Raw genomic sequence first — 10,360 nt, 5'->3', positions numbered from 1 at the left:
AGCAGGATTAGGACTTCAAAGATGACAGTTTGATATGATCGACAAGGCGAAACCCAAGATTGACGGGTGCGTGTATTTACTCAATTCTGGGACTATGAACTGCCCTCAAGTTGCCTTAGCCCAATCTATTAAACCTTTCATATCGGCATATTTCGGGCCACAAATTCATAATAATGTAGCTTCGCTACCAGTATTACATGTCACTAAAAACCATGTGTTCACATCCGACATCCAACTCTTGGTTTAGGGCTAAAACAGGGCGCGTGAGATTAGGCCTCCGAACGAAAAGTCCTCGACAAGGAAAAGTTGCCTTGACTGGCGAAGGTATAAAGGAGAGTAAGACCGTGTGTGTGAAGAGGATCAGCAGGATCTTCTTGCCACCCGGGCAGAGCATCGAATGCACCGCTTAACAACCTGTCTGGGTGATCTGCGGTGTGACCACTGGCCGCGCCTCTCCTTAGCTGGAGAAGGGTAAAATGTTCTCTCCTGTCCAGCACCTGTACCAGGCTCCATCACTGTGGCCTGGGTCGGGTAAAGCAACGCGTCGAAGGCGTCCGTATACCGGCTAGATGGAATTTATCAGTCATACGAGTTGGCTCCTGCAATTATGGTCGTTGCGTGGAATTCAACGAGTGCTACTGAAGTAACTGGATTTGCTCTATGAACTGGCTCGATCTTACTGGCGCGTATACAATATTTAATGCTAGAACTCGAATTCTATATCCTCTCTTTATTGTGCATGAGAGTACACCGGGTTGTTGACCCTTTTTAAATATATTTATGTGCTTACGCATGCTACCCTCGATATCTGCAAATTGGATACGTGTGATGCCAATGTACTTCCGTAACTCCAGCTCCTCGGGGAACTCCCAGGATCTCCGGGGCTCCTAGAGTCCACAAAGGTGATGTGCTGATTGATTGATTGATTGATTGATTGATTGATTGATTGATTGATTGATTTTGATTGATTTATTCATAGACTGTCCTAGCCGCCTAATAAATAGCAGCTATGCATTGTACGTCTATATGATGACTGTTCTGTGTCCCTGTACTTGTCAGGCCTTTCCTGGCCCTTTTCTACTTCTATGTACCAAAAATCACTCGTCTTCTCTATGTTTATTTAAGTACCGCGGACGGTGCTGCTTGGAATTGTCCTAGTAACCTAGTCCTCAAGATCATCTTGGCTGCTGGTACTGCCATACAGAGCACACGCTTGATATCAATACATGGAGACTTACCTTCCCATAGGCGGATGTCGTTCTTCTACCTAGTTTTGGCCTTCAAGCAGGATGTATCGCGCCGTCTATGGTTTATAGCTATACTAATATTAGTCTATATCGGCCTTGTTGATGGCGTAGAGGTAGTTCCGTAGGCCGATCTTATTATATATTTATCTAAGGCTCTGCGATCAATATTGTCTCGCAAATTGCACCTAATCAAATGGGACTTGATGTCCGCGGTCGGCTAGTCAACAGCCCACAAAACCTAGCTGGTTGCGTTTGCGGTTGGTATGTCTACTACTCGAGTGTCTGTTACTAAGTATACGCGGAGGTGCCGTTTCGATGCGGCTCTACTGTTACAGTATCTGATAAAAGTGGCTTCTGCAAGTCCCCTACACCAAAACACATCGTCCAGGCGGTGGAGATCAATGTCATGTGCAGACTTTGTCGATTTCTAGTGTTTTAAATTGGTGACACTCTGCCAAGTTTGAGAAAACGTACTAAAACGTGATCTTAGCTATTAGTTCTTCATTGGAAACCCTCGAACTGATGTTTGGGAATTCTTTGTTGCTGTAGTTAAGGGGCATGGTTGATATACCGCCGCATTGTCGGTATCGGAGGAATAGGAAGGGATTTGGGAGGCCAGAGGGCAGGGTTGCTTGTCCTTAGTGTAGTGGGAATATCGTCATCTTACTGAAATGGAACTATTCATGCGCCCAATAGCCCCTGTATGTTTGCTCATTATATGTTGAATACCATCTCCTAACATCCCCACGTCAAGCCACAAAGTCGTGAGCCTGATGGATTTTCCACTGGATGGAAAGGATCTGAATTCCCTTGGAGAGCCTCTGTAGCCCTTCTCACAACGGCACCTATTAGCATCATAACAGTAGGACTCTACTAATTTAAAATACCGCGTTGACTCCTCCTTACTAGATATTAAACCTGCTTTGCTATGTGAAATTATCACTTTGTAGGCTGTGTATGACGTCCTCGTTGATTAAGGGATCTAGAAACCCGTAAGAAACAGTGTCTGTTTTGAATTCGACTGGGTGCTTTTCTTCTGCTTTACTGACATGCCTTCCACCCTGCAAGTATATAGGCTCTTAAAAGCATTCACCTTTACGCACATAAGTCAACGATCTCGGTATGAAACAAGAGAGCCATAACATCAGACACGAGGACACTTTTTTGCTTTATTTCTGTTCAAATGCACTACCTTTTTGGTACAACGAAAACTCCCCTGAAACCACTGAGGCTCCTATGATCCGACACCTGAGTATTAGGCAATCAATCCTATCACGAAATACAATTTTCATTCTCTGATATATCCTGGTGCATGGAGTCTAGATATGGTCTCCGATTGATTCACCATCGTTCTCCAATTGACATTTATACTCGTGTAAGAATTCGCGGCCCCGTTTGTGCAAACCTCAAAGCGATAAACGCGACGGATGCGGTGATGAGGCAACAAGCTGTAAATAGTTGGACTCCAAGATAAGTTTTAGTGTCATTGATAATTGCACCACCAATCGGTGTGCCAATCAATGCACCGATCGAAGCAACTGCGAATGACATACCCAACCTTGTTCCCACATGTCGATCATCCTCTGCCAAAGCAGACAGAACCAATGGCGGAAGAGCCATAAAGCCACCTGATGCACACCCATATAATATACCCAAGACGATTATCCCAGGTGCGTTATGAGTTCCGATCCAAGCAAAGGCCATGAGAGTTGTAATAGTGGACACCGGGGCGATCACATTCAATGGCCCAATATGATCGGCAATAAGGTTGGGGATGACTCGACCAAATGCTGATCCCGCATTCAGCATGGAAAGAAGGTATAGCCCTAGCTCGTGCCCGACAATTCCTGTATCAGTGGCATATGACTGAACGTAGAAAAAAAAGTTGTAAAATGATAGATAGCCCATGAATAAGGCAAAGCAAAATACAAGATATTTCGGTTCCTTGAAGGCAGAAAACTGGACCAGTCTCCTTCTATCACTTGGAGTAAATCGCACACGCATGATACTTTGGGAAATACAACATGTTCCAAAAGCGATAAATCCCAATGAACGAGCCGACCAACGGAACCCAATATTCTCTTGGAGTCGCTCGAAAATAATTGGGTAGAGGACTGCACCAACACTGCTTCCGGCAGATACAATTCCTATAGCCAATCCTCTCTTTTCGATGAAATATTGAGGAAGGATTGCGATAGCTGGAACGAATAAGGTACCAGCTCCCAGCCCAACACAAAAGCCTTGTGCTAGAATGAAATGCCAGAATTTCGACGAAATACTCGTCATGAATAACCCTAATGGTACCATGAAGGTTCCCACAGTAATGAGCGCTCGAAAGTAGCCGGCATCGAATAGTGGGCCCGTTACAGCTCCAGTAAACATGATAAGGAAGACCTGTAGGGACCCAATCCAAGAAATAGATGACGGTGATTGGTCTGATAGCAGACTTCTCTCATAGAAAGTTTGAAAAGAACCCCATGTGTTGATCAAACCCCTGACAAGGATGGATTAGGTTGCAGCTCTCAAGGCCTTTTATCAATCGAGGCTTACCATGAGTTGAAGAATAAGATAAAAGATCCTGAAACTTGGAGCCATGATATGCGATTGTCTGCAGCAAGAGAGACTTCAATGATTTGCCTTGGAGCGCCGTTTGGTTCCTCCGATGTATTGCCTTGGGAGGCATCGTCCTCAGTAACACGAATGAGTGCATCATTCTTATCATAACGAGAGATCGTACGCATTTCGCACCATGGGTTATTTTGGATCCGGGTGATCTTAAGGTGGAAAAACTTATCCTCGAGGAAGGGAAGGCCCGGCCGGGGGGGGAGGGAGGGATCTGCCCGCAATAAACCGAATTGTTCACACCGGAGGGTATGATAAAGGACACAAAGAGCTAAACTTCAGGGCTTCATTTTATTATAAGTAGCGCGAAGGAGAATACCGAAAGGCACCAATACAGTAAGTTGTGGACCCGCAATCCGTGGCGAAGCCCCGCAGACGGCCGGCTTTTGCAGACTTTTCCATTGTTTTGGTGTCTGTCCGTCGTCTATTATGGCGGCGGAGAGTACCTTAGAATGAAAGTTTGATGGTTTGATGATCATGAACTGTGTCAACTATGGCTGTGTGAAAATATTTATTTTTGCCTGGTCGATAAGCGACATTCGCAGCAGAACAGGCTTGGGTTGGGAATGTTTGCTTCCGATGGGATGTCTAAGCCTCCGTATATTAAATAAATTGCAATTTTCGACTTTGCCTGTCGATTGATATACCATGAGCTTGGCTTATCGTCCACATCAAAGTCTAGCATCTAAAGGTTTGTTCGATCAACATCAAATCCCGATACTGATACTGAACCAGACGCCGAATCAAATACCGAACCGGAAATTAAATCAAACACCGAACCCGACACCAACCAGTTTTATAATGCCGTGAAATTTTCCCAGCTTGCTTAGATGAGAGTCAATACAAGTACTAAGTCACCCAAGTAGCGGTTCTTATGGTTTTCAAACGATTTATGGTTTACTATTTTAGATGGGGAAAAGGGAGCTTGACACCGAAGCCCTAGTTGCCCGTTTGGCTGAAATATTAAGTTGATTTGCCATCGATTTGATTCCTTATACAGACGTTTTATTATCTATTTCTAAGAGAAATACTTTCTATTCCGATCTGTACTAGCCTCGAATCACAAAAGCTACCCAAAAACCTCTTAGCTAGCAGAACGATATTGAATTCCGCGCTGAAAAGTCAGGGCTCGAGAAAAACTACTCAAAATCTCATAATGAAATGAAAGGAGGGAAGCACCTGTATTTTTATATATTATCCCTCCAGGTCTCTGGGGTTTCAAGTCATACAAGGCCCTTCGTAACGTGATAAGCGTCCCCTCGTAACGTTGTTCCTGCTGAATGATCCGGGTTGATTGGTTATCAATGTTTCTTCCCCGTGTTAGCGTGTGAGCCTGAGAGTTTCGTAACACGAATACGGTAATATCGAGAAGTCGTTGCCTGTATAAGGTTATATGCCTATGGTTAGTACGAAAATAATGTTCAGCCCATTTGGGCTCCTAGAAATGCGGGTTACTTTGGTGGCAAGGATGTGATAGCTTGGTTGTTCGAAAGGCAGGCTGGACCGATAGGGGGAGGTAAAGGAGGATTGTTCTCTGCAATAGCGTATAGGAGATGCTTATTTCGCACGTTAGTCTTCTAATTTGCCCGGGCGAATGGTTATTACATGGTGCCTTATTTATAGTTTGGGGAGAATGTGAACACGTCCCGCAAATGTCGGATAATGCACCAAAGCGATGTGGTCGGGCGAAGGATGGGTTCTCAGCCTCCCGCTAGGCGCTTTCGGAGCCCGAGACCTGATCTTGATTTTATCCTTCCTATTCAATCAAGGAAGAAGATCAATCTATCTTATTCAATCTTCTTCTTCCTAACTACCTGCGCAGCACACAGGCTTGCTCACAATTCTAAGTCTCTAAAAAATCTTTATACGCTACCTACTACTCCAGCAGCCAGCTACTACCACTAGCTATCGATCCAATCCAATCAGAACGGCCAGCAGCCAATCAGCTTACTTGCTTACCATCCCTTCCTATTCGCTCATGCCTGCTCATAGGGGTCATAAGAGCTATATACTTATATAAGGGAAGAGCCTATTCTAATATATTATATAATAATAGATAGTGAAGAGATCTTATATATTCCTTTATCTGCGCGGTTCGATGTCGTCTTCCATAGTTGTACTTACTCTCTGTGGTTGCGTCCTGGGAAGAGGAGAATTTGCAAGGGAGGTTAAGAACTCGAAAATACTCCTGAGTAACGCCACTCGTCGTTGAAGGTGAAATTACTCCGATCTGCCAGGGTCTCCCAATGGCGCCACTTCCTCGAGCTTTACCGTTATGGAGGACAAAGTGGCATCATCCACGTGACCGCAGACCAGACTAAACTGGAACTAAGCCTAAAGGAAACTACACTTTCGGACCGCCACGACAGACAACAAAATAATGTTTGCTAACCTATAGGGCAAAGGCCATCGGAAGATGCACGAGCGGCGCCACTACTTAGAGGTGGTGCCACTCGTTATTTCCTTTGAGCCATAACTGACGGATAATTAAGTCTATTACTACCGTAATACTTAGGACCCTGTCGGCTGTCTCCACAGCTTTGCCCACGGACGTTGTGTTGCATGGACTAGAGTACGTTCCTACTTATCCGGCAGAAAGACAATTATATGCCGTCTTTTTCCTTTTGGGGGGGTGAGGTCTAGCCACGAGTCTACTTGATCCTTTCCCGGGCTATGAATGTTAGGCCTAGCACAGTAAATGATTGCAGCATCTCATAGCATCTATACCTCAGGCCGCACGTCGACGACGTGCGGGGTATGTTACATTGTACGTTTATCGCTTCAACCGGCCACAAGTCAGACCTGAGCCTCATTAAGGAGACGTTAAAATCTATGCTTCATAGTATCTCGACACTATAATTCAGCAACGCCGAAATGACTCCAGTATGAAATTTCTGTAAAATTAGGGAGCTTCCGTGTTCCTTATATATGTCTCTGATATGGTTCTGGTGTTGAAACCAGGATATAAACGACAGGCGAGCAACCTTCTATTCCTACAATGAGGTACTGTAATATATCATGATGACCATAGTGTTATACAGTGATTCAGAAGAAGTTGACGATTTTTTATCTGTCTGGACTCTAACATGTCCTTATATTTTTTGGCGTTGCCCGTACTTGATTACAGTAAATTAGCGAAAAGCTGAGTATTCGTTCCGATGAGGTACAGTACAACAGACCATTTACACAAGGCCAAGTCCAATGAATTTCCAATCAATTTGTTTCTTCGCGTAGACAGCACAGGCATTATTTCCGATGTAACGGCTTTGTTCCTGATATGCTCTTGCCTTGTACCACAGTAGTTCCAGGTGTATTTCAACTATGGCATTTTGAAGTTGGTGTCTTCGCCACTAAGAATTCCGACATAATAGATGACCAGGACAATATCCGTCACGCGATAAGGGGCCTTAATAGATACCAGGCGCGTCAAGAGTATAATTAGGGCGCTCGAAGAGAGTACCAATTAAATAATCGATATTCTTGAGCAATTTGAGACCCTCTTTTAGAGCCAAAACTTTAAATATTACATTCCTTTTATCATTCTCCCTCCCATTTCTGAACTAACTCGATAAACAAGTATGGAAGAGCCGTTCGGACACTACGTTTTGGCTCATTTAAGGATACATACTGTAATACACATCCGGTGCGAAGTGAGAGTCTCGGTCCCAGGATCACTTCACTAAATATCTGGATACAGAAAACTGGCCACTGGGTCAACCGCGTACCGGGTGAACAAAAGTACTGAAAAGATACTAAGCATTTGATGCCTATATGTCTTGTTTCGCCCCGCGACATTATCGTGGATTCTTTGGACTTTGTGTCAGAGCGTCGGGGATACTGAATAGCTCATCCCCGTGGGAAGTCCGATGCTGACAAAGATACTGTATTAATTTCGGCTTCTGAGGTTTCAAGGTGTACCGCCAAAATTTTGCAAAGTGCTAGATGGACCAGCTACAAGTTTTACTGAGTGGGTGAAGGAGAATAAGAGCCTATTTAGCACTGACATCAGAGCTGCATCGGGGCTGGTTTTGGAACATGAGCTTTTCAGAGAGGGAATGGTTGAATTCGAAGATACTATGGGTCGATTGCACCGCTTTGTTGAATATTATGAGCAAGGAGTTGAGTTTGGGGAAGCCAGGTTCGTCAAGCAATTGAGGACAACGCTATCTCGGCCCTCATAGTCTGTGACGATCGTCAGCAGGATTGATGCCTAGTTCCTAAGGCATCTATCTACTAACTATTTCGATAGCTCTCTCGCCGTTCTGCCTTCTTTCCTTCTTTCCTTCTCTTATGCTTAGTTGTTTTGGTCAAATGCTACCATGTTGATTGATCAATATCTCTCTCGTGCCTGAGCGTAACATAGTCAGCCATATTGGAGAATCTTGCAGATATAATTTGCACAAACCGACTGAAAATAAAACACAGCCAGGCTTTCTATTCTTCGGTATCAGCCAGTCACAATGCTAGAGCAAAAGCTGAGGCCACCGCCATAACTAAAACCAGGCTCTGGAAACCTAGCGGCTGTCCTCCGAATGGAAGCGGTGTAGTGTCTCCCACACGACTGGTGGCACAACTGGTGAGGTGACTATTTATCCGAAGTCTATCTAGGTGACAGCCCGCGATTTCTATGTGGTTGAGCACTTGGCGAGCCCCTTCCATGATGTCGTTCATCGATCTTGGTGGGTGGCCCGGTGCCGTGATGTTTGGTGTTCCTCTCCACTCTGGGTGCGACTTTTGAGCATTCGCGCAAGTCGCAATCATCGCTGCCATCCTACCTATAAATTAACTGAGAGACGGTAGCGCTTGTAGTTACGATTAAGATGAACTATTTCCTGAGTCTGTAACACCTCTTACAGACTGGGATTAAAACACGATATGAATCTGAATTAGGTGAGAAAATTATTGCAGTACATGACCACTGACGCAAAGTATTTGGATCTGGATCCTCTACCCCTAGATGTATAATTCCACAAGCGATTGAAGATTCGCATAGGAAGCAAATACATCTAATTACCAGTTCCCACTCCCGTGGGTACCCCAACCCCCGGTCGAGGTAGCTGTCTGAGTGCGGGTAGTGGTGACACTGACGGTGTCAGTAGTGGTGACACTGATGGTGTCAGTAGTGGTGACAGCATCCGTGGTAGTGACGGTAACTGTAGCGGTGATGGTGTCCGTAGTGGTGACGGGATTCTTGGTGGTGACGGTAGCCGTACCAGTTGATGTACACCGGGAGCTAGGGGTCTTTAGCGAACGCGAATCTTGGATATATGAATAAGTGTGTGAAGACTAACGTAGAGGTCCATCTGCCATTGTTGTCAAGCAACCCAGGCAGTGCAGTGACATGGGCACAGATAGTTAGAAGGGTGAGGAGAGAGAATTGCATCTTGAGAGGTATTTCGTTCAAGTTGGAAGTATGTAGAATCGTATGTGTGGGTTCAACGTGTTTTTTGTCTTTATGGAGATAGGTTATCCGTATGTGAGGGTAGGTCCTTATATAGCCTGCTCGTGGTAAGTACTTTAGTACTGGGCTATAATGATTTGGATATTTGTCTAGATGCTTCATGGTTACTAGGGCAGCAAAGGTGCATGCATTATAGGAAAGGAATGTGAGTACGAAGCTTTCCCACCCTTCATATTAAGGGATTCTAACTCCTTGACGCCACAAATAAAGTCTCCGTTAATATCCTTCGAAACATCCTATATTATTGGTGGCCCTGGAGTGCCGGTCGCTTATTATGTGTCGCATTGATGTTCTGAGCTGTTGGTGGCGTCGTTGAATTGCGATGTCGATACGTTGAGCCATGAATCATTCAACTGTCTCTGTCCCAGGGCCCAGCGTGTCATCATCACTCTCGAAACCGTAAACGGTTGTCGGGCAGGACAAATGGAGTGACCCAAGTGCCATTTCCCATCGCGGGGCGTACATGAGTGGGTGGGGGGGCACAAATACTGGGGCTGCAATGTTTGGTGTTTCGTGAGGTTCGGAGGCTCGGTCCTCGGCGCGTCGGCGCGTCGTAGAAAGAGAGATATTCGCATTGTTGAGCTCCTCCTGGCACTCAGAGACAGCCACACTGTTTCTGAGAGTACCCAGCGAGTACGATGTGGAGGTGGGAGTTCGTCGTCCGCCAGTATTCCACTCAACCTACGGACGCAGAAAACTGGTCATAATAGCACGCAGTCAAATGAGGATCCTTACCTCCTGCTTCATCTGCGTCTTTGTCAAGAACCATGATCGGGCCCGCAGCCGCGAGAGTCGGCATATCTCCAAAGTCATCTCTCTGATGCAAATCCTCCGTCCCTGGCAGTAACAGATTCTCTGGACTGTCATGGCTATCCAAAATAAAGCGCACCTTATCAAAATTTGCCGCACCACACGCGTCGAGCAGAAGACGAAACTTGGGCTTGAACCTCTTGACAATTACCGGGTGCGTAGTGTACACCCCTAGGAGGAGGTAAATGGCCTCAGGACTGCCCTGATAATTGACTCTCCT

The 10,360-nt window shown here is 45.4% G+C and overlaps 2 protein-coding genes across 2 annotated transcripts; both read right to left on the bottom strand.

Moving 5' to 3' along the window:
• Nucleotides 1-2,612: 2,612 nt before the first annotated feature.
• Nucleotides 2,613-3,930, bottom strand: N7458_011234 (uncharacterized protein; the record flags this gene model as incomplete). Its single annotated transcript, XM_056914616.1, is given in 3 exon segments — nt 2,613-3,641; nt 3,652-3,698; nt 3,798-3,930. 3 exon segments carry the CDS (start codon nt 3,928-3,930, stop codon nt 2,613-2,615), a joined length of 1,209 nt encoding a protein of 402 aa, XP_056763465.1.
• A 4,949-nt stretch (nt 3,931-8,879) lies between these two features.
• N7458_011233 (uncharacterized protein) lies at nt 8,880-9,252 on the bottom strand (the record flags this gene model as incomplete). The annotated part of the gene is made up of 2 exons (XM_056914615.1): nt 8,880-9,102; nt 9,161-9,252. 2 exons carry the CDS (start codon nt 9,250-9,252, stop codon nt 8,880-8,882), a joined length of 315 nt encoding a protein of 104 aa, XP_056763464.1.
• Between the last annotated feature and the right edge of the window lie 1,108 nt (nt 9,253-10,360).

This window comes from Penicillium daleae (genome assembly GCF_028827525.1).
Source record: "Penicillium daleae strain IBT 16125 chromosome Unknown utg000008l_segment0_segment0, whole genome shotgun sequence".
NCBI classification, from domain to species: Eukaryota; Fungi; Ascomycota; class Eurotiomycetes; order Eurotiales; family Aspergillaceae; genus Penicillium; species Penicillium daleae.
The sequence above is the reverse complement of the archived record's forward strand: the minus strand, read 5'-3'. Positions and strand labels throughout refer to the sequence as shown.